We start from the raw sequence: 14,529 nt of genomic DNA, 5'->3' as shown, positions 1-14,529 counted from the left end.
TGCCCCTGTCACCTCATAAAAATATGTAAATACATGTGCCAATTCATGTTATGAAGTCTTATATGTGATCATTTAAGACTGTACATTACAGTCTACTCCAATTATAATGAACTACTTGGTGAGTCCTAGCATCAATGGAATGGCAAAAGTAATAAAATAACAATAAAACAAATACATTCATCACATCTCAATAATATTCTCTTCTCTCAAATCACTCTCAGCTTCATGCTTATAAGGTCATACCTCTGAATCCATACAAGATGCGTTATGATATATGATATGTAATGAAGATTTAATTTACATATGCTCACAATTATATTGTTTCCTTTTTTCCAATGTGAAGTGCTTTTTCACCCTTAAGGCTTGGTACCACTGCACTTTACAGATGCAGAGAGGACGTAAAACGGAAAAGAATCTTGCCATCCATTGGAAAACGTTTCGTATCCGTTGTGTACTCTTTGCATACGTGTTTCATACGCTCTATATCCATTGAGCATCCATCCACTGTGATTTCATTGCTCGACCATTTTGTCCATTGTCTGGGGCGGATGAAAACGGATGGAGCCACCCTGAAATTTTGCTTGTACCTTGTATCCGTTATGAATACATTGTGTCCGTCGGCCAGTGGGACCAGTCCTTTACACAAGTTTTAACAAACAGAAAGTTATAACTGGAACTTGAAATCTGAATAATGGAACTTGAAATCTGAATAAAAAACATTCATAATCCGTAAAATGTCATGACAATCATGTGAGAACAGAAAACGATGTCAATGTTCTAAGAAAATTTTGATTTTCTGCTTTTCTCTATGTTGTTTCACTGGACATTAAGGCCCATATTCTGAACCCAGGTTTAAATCAAACCCTGGTTTAAAGATTTGTGGTTTAACTATGGAGAGCCCTAGGGGCACAAATCCCTAACAGTACATATTCAATTTATCAACTCATATGACACCCAAATTGTTTCTAATTGTCTGGGTATGATAACTGAAGTATTTTTCTTAATTATGAAAGCAAAAGGAAACAAAATAGCAAACATAAGAAACATAAGACATAATACATATTATACAACAAAAACAGAATTTTTGAATTATGGCTCCCATAATTTTAGTTCAGAGTTACACTGTGGTCTAAGTTAAACCTGCCTTCAGAATACGGGCCTCAGCCAATAAAAATAGTTTCTGCTTTAATATGATAAACAAGGCAATGAGAGTTTTCAATGAACCGTTAATACATGTAAACTTTGATGAATATATACAAGTGCAATGTAAATGTACATGCATGGTATTAATTCAAAAGGTCCTGTGACTTACAGAAATGATTTGAGTTGATTAGTTAATATCTTTTTTATTATTTATCTTCACCTATATCATCATTACTGGAATTAGCAATTATATTTTTTTTAAAGTTTGATCTGTGGAATAAAAATATTCTCAACTCCCAAGTTTCACATTACAAGAATCAATACCAGTGGATAAAAGATAAATACCAGTTGTGGTAATGATCTCAAAATGAGTTCGACCAATGAAATTACCACCAAAGTGTTTGTAAGTATGAATAAAAAAGATGTGCCAACTAGCTCTGGAAGTAAATGACTAATTGCTGAAAAATTAGCAAAATACATGTAAGCAAGGAATTCCATCAAACGTCAGGTATTTTTTGAAGCAGTATTAATACACTGTCCCACGTATGCTTTTTTCTGTCATCAGAATTATTGAAAGATAAGTTTACATTATTGTACTAGATCTAAATGCATAATATTTTGACAATGAACCTTGATTCAAAAGACTTTCCAAGAAAATATGTGTTTGCTGCAACTACATGTACTGTCTTTTACCTTTAATGAACATGGCTTGTACTAAACGTTGTATTACAATCACATTACTATCAAGTCATTCTTTTCTAGGTCTTGCAGTAGGTCAAACACCCAATCTTGCTCTTCCTCATCCTCTTCATCATCATCTGGTTTATCATATTCTACAGCATATTCTGTATTCAAAGGATTTACATCCTCACAAACAATGCTCTTCACTACTCCAGCATACCACATGCTTTCAGTACGATCTTCATTCCAGCACTTGTGTTTGATCCTTTTCCCTACAAGTGAAACGGGATTGCGAAGGAAGGATTCCAAGAGCTCCTTTGAAGCTTTGATTTCCCGTTTTTTCGTGTCCGACTCCATTTTGTGGTAAAGTTTTCCCTTCAAGGCAAGAAACTTTGGATTTCTTTGATGCGAAGGAGACTGATTGTCGTCTGTAAGTTGACTCACCAACAGATCAGGATCTGAAGAAGAAACGTCATTTCCTTCGACAACCATGAGGAGATGCTCCTTCATTTCTTGGGTTGTAAATGTCTTTTTTCCCCCATCCACAGTCGTAGTGAGTTGAAAAATCTCAGGCTGTCCCTTCAAACGGAGCACTCTTTGATGGAAGCAGAGCTGAATGTAGATGGCCCTTCGAACACTTTCCTCATCTTCATCTTTCATCTTCTCAAGCTCCTCCTCAATTTTCTCCTTGTTCTTCCAAATACCACCTTGGCTGATGACAGTGTCGACAAGAGCCACTCTTTCAGACACCTGCTTTCTAGTCTTCTCTTCTTTCTTTTTCTGCTTCTCTTGGAGAAGCCTCCACTTCTCACTCTTTATTGAGACCATCCTTTCTTTGTACTTCTTTAGTACAGCTGGAGCTCTTGCCCTGGCTTCGGTCATGAGCTCCGTCCGTCTTTCTTCATCCAAATCCTCCAACCATGCTGCCGTCTTATTGTTGGTCCATATTATCAGGGCTTCAAGGCTAATCACTCTTGCTGATGGCTTCTGCCTGACCAGTATGTCTAAGATGGCAAAATCTCTCTCTCCTATTAGATTTGTTGATGGTACTTTGAAGAACGCCTGTTCGAAAGATGCGGACGGCTTCCAGTATTTGCCCCCTGGTAGGTGATCCTTGCACTGTCGTTCCAATTTTTGCAGGATTGCACAGCAGATCAGCTCCAAGGCCTGGACACAGATGGCATGCTTGTCTGCATCCTCTTTGTCAATGAAGAGCTTCTCGTAGACAGAGTCCTTCACTGGAGAGATGCCTGTCACCGCTGACTCACCAGACAACATGTCACCACCATCATCCTTCCATGCTGTTAACTTAAGTTGGAGATGATGCAGAACATCACTCAGCTCGAGGATGTTCCTTGCTTTCTTCACAGCAGTCCAGAAGGGCTCAGTGATGATCTTGTGTACAATCCCAAGAGCACGCATCTCTGCTTCATAAACTCTGTCTGCCGCATCTTCTGCCACTGCTCGAAGGAGGTTGTTTGGCTCTGGGAGAATGGACACGAAGTTCTGAAAGTGCTGGAGATGGTAAAACGTTACCGCAGCTCCCTCGAACAAAATGTAAGCCCTATTGCCTACATAGTCGACCAAAAGATTGTCAGAGTCAAACTCATGACGAATGTAGGAGGAGAAAGAGTCCTCGACTCCAGATTCCTCGCATCCCCGATGGTGGAAGGCCTTACTCCCGGTTCTGATAAGGCGCCGCACCCCAGATTCTCCTGTCAGAAGTGTGTGCATGGTTTTCCCACCAGATGCTATGTCTTCATACGCTTTGAGTATCTTGTCAACCTCTTCGTCAAAATTTATCAAAGGATGCATCTTGCAGTATAAAGTGGCGAACTGCTGGCACGTTGCCTTCTCTTCCTGCTCCAGCAAATCCCATTTACGAAAAACTGACGGCAGGAGCTCCTCTTTCAATAAACGGAGCTTGTCGCTTAATTGCGGCACGGTGGGACCTTGGTTGGCTATTGTACTCTTTAGAGTTGTCATTATTTTTTGGGTAATATTTGTTGATTCTGATGCTTCTGTAGAAATACTATCTGCCAGTTCTTGCACCTGGGCTGTGAACGAATCGGACACAACTGAGGTGTCCCTACCTGCCATCTCACACAGGCTCATGGTTCTTGAAGTTCCATCGGGTAAGGTAACCTGCAACTCCTGGTTCTGTTTGAGGTATTTTGTCGTTCCGTCACCGTGGATGCAGTTACCTATGGCATCTCCTGGCCTATTAGCATTCATAGCACTGGCTACTTCCACATCAGCCAGGTGCCTTGCTTCTGATAGGATCCTGGACTTTGTTTCCATTGAGGGGAGGCGATCCACCTCTTTCCCGGCAAGATTTTTAAGAACAGTTCGTATCACTGTGTCGATTTTGCTGATGGAAACATTGCATGCAAGTAGCTCCATGATGGTAAGATGTACAGAGTCGTTGAATCTTCCATCTGCAAATGTCTGGATCTTGTCATTATGCATGAGGTTCATCAACTGCTGCAACTCTATATTTTTCTGTTCAAGAAAATGGATTCTCTCATGGAGATTGTCCATTTCCAGTTGGTTAGCTTGTTCCTCGCATTTACCAAGATTTCTTTTTGTTTTCCACAAACTTTTGTAGTGCTTTCTCTTTTGGGTCTCAAGTTTTTCACATTTTGTCTCCAGGTCCTCAAAAGATTTTCTGCTGAGTTGTAGTTGAGCTTTTGTGGTTTCAATTTCATCTTTCAGATCTTCTATAGTTTCTTGCGCTCTCTGCGCTTCACCCCGATATTTCCCCAAGCTCTCGTCTCTTCGTTTAAGCTTCTTATTGAGGTTCCGATGTTCTGACTGGTTTACTCTGCTCTTCACTTTCATCATTTTTTCCTCAGTCGCTTCATGTTGCTTCTTAGCATCGTCATCCTTTTGTTTGTACTTGGTGAGCTCATCCTTGGTTGGGTTAAACTTCATGGTGATAGCTTGCAGGCTCTCGAGCAGTGGCTGGTGACTCCCTTCAAGCTCTTTCAGTTGAGCTTTTAGAACAAGTTTTCCACTTTCAGCAGCCTGCTGTTCGGAAACTTCCTCAACAAGTCTTTCTACAAGGGCATCTTTTCGCACCACAGATGTCTCCAAATCCGCAATACGAGTTTCTTGTATGCCAAGCTTCCTTTTCATACCTTTGGTCTGCTTTTTCAAATTAGACACAGTCTCTCTCAGCCTTTGCTCTCTTGGTGTGTCTGGGGTCTTCGGTCCTCTTGATCGGACAAGAAGAAATTCTTTGTTCAAAAGTTGATCCAGTTCACGTCTCTGTCGATCTCCTTTCGAATTCCTCTTCACCTTCCTGTATGCCTGTACTAGTTTATATATCAAAGCTGACACATTTTGATATTTAACTGTGTTACATCCTGATAACAAAACAACGTTTTTCGCTAATGCACTCTTAGATAATTTAAGAGTCATAGTCATGTACAAGTAAAGTTCGATAATCACTCCATTTTTTATCTTTCCGACTACGGGTACATGTTGGGGATCCGCTTCAAGAGTCGTCTTGTAAATGCCAGCTGATGTGGAATATGGACCGATGCCTGCACAAATCAAAAATGAGAAAGATAAATTATTTTTAAAAAATGAAATAAAGTATTGGAAAATCACATCACATCACTTTCATCACGTGTTTAAAGATTTTTTCTTGCATTAATTAACGTAGTTTTTTTTTTGGTAAAAAAAAATGATTTAAGCTGTATCTTTGATATATCTGTTTATCTTATGTTGGGGGCCTGATTTTAAGACCAATTTTGACTTCTTTGGCTTCCCCCACAATAATGTACATTTCTTTGTAATATGTTTGAATAACTCGGTTCACTTTCATTTTCAATTATGTTTGTTTCCTTATTTTGTACATATTGGTAGTGTTTTTATATTATTGTGGAAATAAATGATTTGATTTGATAAGAAGCACCTCATATGGCAAAAATATATTACGAGTACTGTGATTGAGAATTCATTTTTGCTTATATGGTTTTGAAAATGTTAAGCAAATTTACTTTTATTGGATTCATCCTCTTGTTGTGAACTGGTGCCTGCTTGTTGCTGCATGCCATCGACTGCTTCATGATCACCCTGTGGAGTGTCAGGCTGGTGTGGGGTTAACAACTGGGGACCTACATTCAGAAAATACAAGGAAATAAATTTAATAAGACAAACAAGAGTGTCGCTAAGGCGAGCACATAGTACGCCCGCCTGTATTGCGGAAAATTGAGTTATTGGTCAAGCAAGGAAAGTGGAAGGTAGCGAGTTCACCTTTGTACTTCTGACCTCAAAATCAAAAGAATTTCTGGGATCCATGCTAGTATAATAAACACCAACCATATGAGCCTAGGATAAGTTTAACTTAAGTTGTCGCGTTTACAAAGATTGCAGAAGGGTAAGATAAAGCATGTAATTATGACCTTGACCTTCAACCTTTTGACTTCAAGATCCAGGGCAGAGCTGCCAAGTTGTATTTTGCATTTTCAGTATTCTTATCCCCCAAAATCAGTATTTTGACAAAAAAATCCGTATTTTTACCATGAGATAAATATGCATGCATAATGGCAAAGTTCGATCACTTCTTACATTATTTTGCGCCCCACACCGTCGCACACGAGACCGAAAGCTTCAGTCTAGATTTTGGTTGTTCCGCTGAACTGCGTTGGCTCACTCACCAATGCATAGACTGAAGAATTTGGAGGCCCGTACGTACAGACAACGTATTAGCAGTAACGTTAGATCGAACATTCGACGGAAATCTGATTTTTTTCCGATCTTTTTTTGCACATAAAATCATAAAATGTCACATTATGAAAAAGAAATTGCATCCATATTTACGGAAAAATGTATGAAATTCAGAAATATCGTACCTTAGACCGCAGTTACTGCTAATTCGTTTCAAATTATGATCGAAACATCGTCATCTTCGATCCTTCCGTCGGTCAACGTAAGTTGCCATCTTGGATGACGTCATCATCCTTACAGACGTATTTACCAGTCGCAAAATATCGCGATTTGAGCCGCTGCTTTGCGCTTGTAAACTAGCTACGAGCATGCGCTCGGAACTTGTCACCCGCATTGATTCGCCAGGATATCGAAAATTCTAATCGGAAAGCCTTGATGAAAGCATAACTCATTGAACGTAGAGGGCAGCAACACACGGCTGCCATTTTTTCATCTCCGCCCGAAAGCTCCCAGATGCTATAGTAGGGCGAACAATTTTTTTTCCGTATTTTATCATGAAAAAGCGTACTGCCGTATTTTAAATTGATTTCCGTATGAAATACGGAAAAATCGTACTACTTGGCAGCTCTGCAAGGGGCTTCCGGGGATCCATGCTAGTATTATACACGCCAAATTATATGAGCCTAGGTTAAGTTAAATGGAAGTTATCAAGTTACAAGGAAAAGTTAACAGATGGACGGACGGACTGACAGACAGACACCGAGCATAATACCATAATACGTCCCGTTTAGGACGGGCATATAAAAAATACAAGTGGAATGCCTCTGGCAGTCTCGCCTGCATCACGCAGTTCAATATAGCAGCAGTGCTGACTTTGAAAACTACTCTAACTCGCACAAGATGTTCAGTGATACATGGTTACTATTATGTCCACTTTTTATGAACTAGACCAATAAACTTACAGAGATATGATGGTTATTCAACAAAAAAACCCACATGGCCAAAGTTCATTGACCTTACATGACCTTTGACCTTGATCATGTGACCTGAAACTCGCACAGGATGTTCAGTGATACTTGATTACTCTTATGTCCAAGTTTCATGAATCAGATCCATAAACTTTCAAAGTTATGATGGTAATTCAACAGATACCTCCAATTTGGCCAATGTTCATTGACCTTTGACCTTGGTCATGTGACCTGAAATGCGCACAGGATGTTCAGTGATACTTGATTACTCTAATGTCCAAGTTTCATGAATCAGATCCATAAACTTTCAAAGTTATGATGGTAATTCAACAGATACACCCAATTCGGCCAATGTTCATTGACCTTTGACCTTGGTCATGTGACCTGAAATGCGCACAGGATGTTCAGTGATACTTGATTACTCTAATGTCCAAGTTTCATGAATCAGATCCATAAACTTTCAAAGTTATGATGGTAATTCAACAGATACCCCCAATTCGGCCAAAGTTCATTGACCCTAAATGACCTTTGACCTTAATCATGAGACCTGAAACTTGCACAAAATGTTCAGCGATGCTTGATTACTATTATGTCCAAGTTTCATGAATCAGATCCATAAACTTTCTAAGTTATGACGTCATTTCAAAAACTTAACCTCAGGTTAAGATTTTGATGTTGATTCCTCCAACATGAAGTTCATTGACCCTAAATGACCTTTGACCTTGGTCATGTGACATGAAACTCTAATAGGATGTTCAGTAATACTTGATTAACCTTATGGCCAAGTTTCATGAACTAGGTCCATATACTTTCTAAGTTATGATGTCATTTCAAAAACTTAACCTCAGGTTAAGATTTGATGTTGACGCCGCCACCGCCGCCGCCATCGCTGCCGTCGGAAAAGCGGCGCCTATAGTCTCACTCTGCTATGCAGGTGAGACAAAAATGAAATCACTGCTAAAAGGGGAAAATAAAAACAGACTACTGAACACTTATGAAAAAAGTCATAATGAGAAGAAAACATAACATACCTTGAAGGGGTGATGGATGCGAGAATGATGTTGAGGCATGATGTTGAGTTGTATCATCGACTGCTCTATGTTGTATGCCATCGACTGCTTCATGATCACCCTTGTATTCTTCATCATGTGGAGAGTCAGGCTGAATTGGGGTTGCCAACTGAGGAGCTGCATTCCGAACAAAAAATGAGAGAAAAATTATAGTAATCAAGACTCAAAATACAATACATGCAATAAAAAAAATGTGAGAGAGGAGTCATAATGAGAAGGTAAAAAATGTATAGCATACCTTGAACGGATGATGAATCAGACGATGACGTTGATGGCAGATGTGGAGTTCCACCGCCATCACGGACAGCCTCAAGTTGTAAATCTGTATCCTCGTTCTGCATGTCAACAGCAAGTCTTCACGACCGGCGTCAGTTCCCAAAGTAACTTGTAATGTAAGCCAAAGACAAGAGGGTTCTGAACCTGAGTAGGAAAACAATAATTCAAGTCAAAAGTAAAAATCATAAAAATACTGAAAGTCATTGGATGTAAAAAAATAAAAAAATAAGATGTAGACCTACTGATAGGTCGGTGAAATAAATAAATTTGAATTTTATATAAGGAAACATTAAAAAAAGGAATATAACAACTTCAATGACATTAATATTTGTCAATTTTTTTAATAAAATTTGAAATCAAAGAGAATCAAAATAATATTCTTAGGATTATTGGACAAAAAAAAGAAACTGATTTCGATCATCTGTTTTCTCATAATTTCATGAAATATATCTTCAAAATAATAATTAACACCATTAAAAAGGTCCATTATCAGATATCAAATTTATGTAACATATCTCAAACATGTATTTCTGTGCCATTTAGAAAATATGACTTCCATTAACAATACCATATTCTAGACATTCAGACACATTTAAATAAAAAATCCCTTATCAAAAAAATTCTTGTATTTTACTCAGTTTTGCTCTTAATAGTTATTTCACACAAATTCTACAAAATAATTTTTAAATAACAATTAAAATTTCATAAATAACAGAGCTCAAATCGTGATTATAAAATAACAACAAATGAAACCCAATGTGTCTGAATACCCAGACTAATCTTGACGCCCATCACGTCATTCACAGCTCCTTGTACGGTCAAGACAACCCTGCTCGATCGGCGAGTCAGATTTGCAAACACCTCACAACACTCAAAATTGAAATTCATAATTGCTGGCTCTTATTATCCGAATTTATAGAAACTTTCACAAAATGCTCTCAAATATACAATTAGCAATGCATGATTTTTATTTTTTCATAAAAGGACATACATGTTTGTACTCATTTTGAAGCTTATGCATTTCTCCATCTGATAATTTTTTGTGTGAATTTCTCATGGATATGCAAATTAGCATACAATTAATTAGGCAAATTTCAATATCTTTTCTACTCGATTACTGGAGGAATTCAAACCAATTAGATATCTACATAATATATCTTTTTCCTGGTTACTTTAATGAAATTTGCAAATTTTGGGAATCTCCAAGTGGCATTTCTCCGTATTACAGTCGTTACCTCAAGTTAATTATGCAAATTAGCAAATGAATCACTTTTTGATTGGCCATACATGTATTAACAACACACATTTATGCATTTCCAGTACATGTTCGTTAATGTTATATTCAGGGGATTTGTTACGTAGATTGGATGAATTCATTAAGTTATGCAGTGATGATAAAATCACTTTGGTGATCATATACACTGCTTATTTGATATTATTAAATATGCACATAATTGCTGACAATCAATTATGCATATCTGAATATATCATGCAAATGAGATGTAAGACATCTCATATTTATACCTCTGCATTGAAGCTTGTGTAACTTGTATGAAGTATACAAGCTTAAAAGGATCACTCGGTTGTTACTTTACATTATCCATCTTATGGACTCAAAGTAACAAATCATACAAAAAAAAGTATTGGTGTATTTATAACAAAAACAGAGGAACAAATACTCTAAAAATGGAACAGTTGGTATGTCTGCATCTTACTATGGACTTAAGGGATATAAGTAGATCTAGTATTTATTTGACTTCATACTTATATGCCTTTCTTCATGTTTATGAATATAATGCGCATACCTAGTGGTTGTTTTATAAAGCTGTTCGTAAAGTTACGCAAGACTTTACGCACGACTAGTGACCTTCCTTGTGCCACACTTTCCCTAAGTAGCTCACTTAGCACCTAAGATCATGTCTCACATCAAGTACTTTCATAACTTATCATATCTATCAAACTTGATCTCATTAATGAATGATCTCAGTGATTCCATACCAGAAAGACTTCTTTACGGTTGAGCAACTTGATAGACTGACTGTTCCAAGAAACCTCTATACATGCATAGTTCCTGCAGTCTAGACATCTTTAATAAGCGTCCAATCAGAAAAAAGTCCTCAAATTGTTCCTCTTCCTTATTTGCTGACCTGTACCTGTAGTAAAATAGAGAAGAGACTTTATTCTTTTTGCTTTAGTTTTACAATTAAATTATCCTAATAATGTGAAAACTTGCTGTGGAACTTTTATGAAACTAAGTATTAGGCAAAAAGGTGTTAATTTAGAACAACGCATAAAATAGAACAAAACATGTCTTAAAAATCAAATTTTTATATAAAAATGTCAGAAATATTTTTACCTTTGTTGTAAGCCATCTTGCTTGTTGTGCGATTCAAAACTTGCCGCGAAATGACCCTGGAAGTGGAGGCTGTTACAACCTGGAAGTACTTCTGCGGAGAGGCTCGAAACACGGAAGTATTACATGCGTTCACTGAAATAATGTACTCCTAAAACTTTTTTTTTTATATAAGATGACTTTATTCAACAAGCATCATGAAATGAAAGACAGGTGTATTCTCTATGAGTAAGTGACATGAAACTTGACACTGAACAGAGTGTGGTGTCAGAAAAGGACCCCCCCAAAAAATTGATGTTCGTTTGGAGTCGCCAATACAATTCCATTCCTCACTGAGTTTTGGTAAGATCCGATGATTAAGAGTAGGCAATTTCAAGTGAAGGAGATGATGACGATGATGCACTGCATTTGTATAGCGCAATATATCTGTGAAAGACATTCAAAGACGCATTGGAGGAGCCAGCCAATATTAGAAGCAGTGTTACTGTAACATGACGTCTTTCCATCACCTGATGGTAAGTGAAACTATGGTCGTATGTTTTTGATGTTTGCCAAAGAAGTACGAAGCAGCCAACAGAATTTTTTAACAATCAAAATCAGTGAAATAAACAAAGAAACTGATTCAGTTTTCTCAAGCTATTCTGAATGCCGCTCCAGCACCCGGCCGAAGAGATGATCGGAGGAAGGTCATTCGAACTGCGTGTTAACAACATGCACTCGCCATTCACTGCAAAACAAGTATCTATGCCTAGCTGATCTGCCCGCACTTTCGCTCGCGCATCTGAAGTGCTTACATGTATTACTAGGAAAGTGAAAATCTAGGTCGATTTTGGTACGAGGTGATAGAGAATTGCACACTTGTTTTGATGGAATACTGTGTGGGGCAGTCTGGAGGGCTTGCACTGCACATGCTTACTATATTTTCATCAATTGGCTCGTGGCAGTGGCTGGACAATGTCATGTAATAAGTGTACACACCTACAAGCACTGAATGCTATGCTATCCGATCTGTAAATTTGCCACTGTGCTAAGTGACCCCCCAGGCGGTAGCTACCATGAGCTGGCCATACACTTTGCTATTGTTTATAGTCATTTCTACATCCAAGCATTTGTTCACTGTTAGAGTAAAACCCCCAAACATCAGACGGTTCCAAATATCGGACGAAAATGACTTCAACTCCCTCCCAACAACTACAGGGACCCGCACTTTCAGGGGTCTTGCATGCATGAGATACATGAACATACCTGCTATTGAACTGCACGCACAGTAGATCCAGGTTGCTGCTCAAAAATAATATTCCAGGGATAAAATCTACGATTTCAACTTTCACAGATTCTTATGACCCTCGCTAATTATGGACTCCAAAAGATCAGTGACCCAAAAAATCTTGTAAGTTGTAAGGGGAAGTGATTTCCACCAGAAATATTGCCGGTGAGATCACAAATGTTCAATCTTTCGCAAGATTGGATGCGGCAGGGGTTCCCCAAGGGAGGACATTTGACACCTTTCCAAATATGGCACTCTCCCAAACATCAAACATTTCGCCCTATTGACTATTTCGTTTTTGACGCTGAGCAAAGATGTCGGACGTTTAGAGCAGACAGAGGTCCGTTTGGTAAGTAAATTATTATTTACTGCTTACTTTATAATTATTGATAATAAAAATCAGCATTTGCCCAGCTGATACAAGTTTTATTCTCAACAATCAAGCAATAAGCATGATTCAAATTGCCGAAATTGATCGCCTTGCACAACTTTATGTGCCCGATATTTTGGGGGGCAAAAAACAAGCTTCTGGTAGAACGTAAATTTCCAATTTTTGTTTACCATATATCATTTTCAATTCTATTTTTTTTAAGTCAGAGGGCATTTTGTAATGCTTTGTCACACAGGGAATAGTAACAGCGAACAATGAGCATTATCCTGGTTTAAGTCACCACTCCATTCATTACCATTCGTTTCGTCAGCGACTTCTTTCATCTCCCATTGACTTTGTACACAATAACTGAGCGCACACACGTCACACCCACTCCTAGTACCAATGAGGTCCAAACATTAACATGTATGGACCTCATAGGCGACATTACCCAAAAATATGGGTTAGACAATGCTGTTCTGATTTCCAACCCAAGACTTTGGTAAATGTACGCCTTAATACAAACTGGAGTTAAGTGATATGACTTTCATTTGGTGGGGAGACATTAAAAGTATTAATTAAGTAGTTCAAATTAAAATAGATTATCATTAAACTTACATTTCAGGCCCTTTTTGTTGATTTTCGGTGAGCGTTCCACACAGCTGCGACGAGTGATCAACTCCGAAGTGATACGCGAACTGGTCAGCTGATCGGTCAGGTGATCGGTAGATTATCTTTTTGTCAGACGTTCATAATTTATGTAAAGCGTATCAATCTTCAGTATCTTGATTCCAAAGTATCAGTATTGCAGATAAATGTCATTATTGATTGGAATCAGTGGCGGATCGGGGGGGTGGGGGTGGGGGTGAGCATTTCTGCCCGATCCCCCTATTGAGATTTGTAGTAAATATTTTGGAATTAAATACGTTGTTCATACTAGTTATGCGACCCCTCCCTTATGATGATCACAGCATTATTTGTAATGGGGATATTTCGTTCATAATTATTCTTGTCTCTTCTTTCTCTTTTTTAGCCTTTTTTTGCTTGTTAAAACCTTTTTTCCTTTTTTTTTGGGGGGGGGGCTCGCCAAATTTTACGTGGGTCAAAATTACCTTCATTTCTTTAGTGACAATCTTTTTTTCATTTGTCCAGTTCTACGCGAGACAAAATTACCTTCGATCATTATTATAGTTAAAAACTTTTTTTTATTTTTTATTTATTTATTTTTTTTTTTTTTTGGGGGGGAGGTTGCCAAATATCACGCGAACGTTTTTCAGCTTTTACTGTTTTATTCGACTTATAATCAAATATTAAATGGGGCTTACCACAGTTTTTTTTAAAGTCAATTCATAAGAATATTCCTCCTCGGGATTTGAGCTTTCTTTCATGAAATATCAATTTTTTTCATGATTACCAAAAATACTTAAAATTTTTTATCGGTGTATGCCTATAAAGCTTTAGCTCATGCGTTGCGCCTGCCATATTTTAATGCTGATCAACTTTATGCTTTTAATGAATTCCTAAAAACAATAAATTCTCAGATCATCAATTTTGTCGCAATCGAATAATTCGATTGCGTCTCTCTATCAGTTTTGAATATTCATAAAAAATATCAGCTCGTGCTTTTTGCTCATAATATTTTGATTAGTAAATTCTTCTCTTATATAATCGAGTCGGATAGATAGATAACTAGAGAGAGAGAGTTGGGGGGGGGGTCCCTCAGC

At 37.9% G+C, this 14,529-nt stretch overlaps 1 protein-coding gene across 1 annotated transcript; it reads right to left on the bottom strand.

The window, feature by feature from the left end:
- Window positions 1-977: 977 nt before the first annotated feature.
- LOC121424143 lies at window positions 978-10,960 on the bottom strand. Its single transcript, XM_041619742.1, has 5 exons — window positions 10,814-10,960; window positions 8,778-8,959; window positions 8,501-8,656; window positions 5,832-5,948; window positions 978-5,372 (listed from the first exon to the last, which is right to left on the bottom strand). Exons 2-5 carry the CDS (start codon window positions 8,878-8,880, stop codon window positions 1,876-1,878), a joined length of 3,873 nt encoding a protein of 1,290 aa, XP_041475676.1. The 5' UTR covers window positions 8,881-8,959; window positions 10,814-10,960; the 3' UTR covers window positions 978-1,875.
- Between the last annotated feature and the right edge of the window lie 3,569 nt (window positions 10,961-14,529).

Source organism: Lytechinus variegatus, chromosome 11 (assembly GCF_018143015.1).
Source record: "Lytechinus variegatus isolate NC3 chromosome 11, Lvar_3.0, whole genome shotgun sequence".
NCBI classification, from domain to species: Eukaryota; Metazoa; Echinodermata; class Echinoidea; order Temnopleuroida; family Toxopneustidae; genus Lytechinus; species Lytechinus variegatus.
The sequence above is the reverse complement of the archived record's forward strand: the minus strand, read 5'-3'. Positions and strand labels throughout refer to the sequence as shown.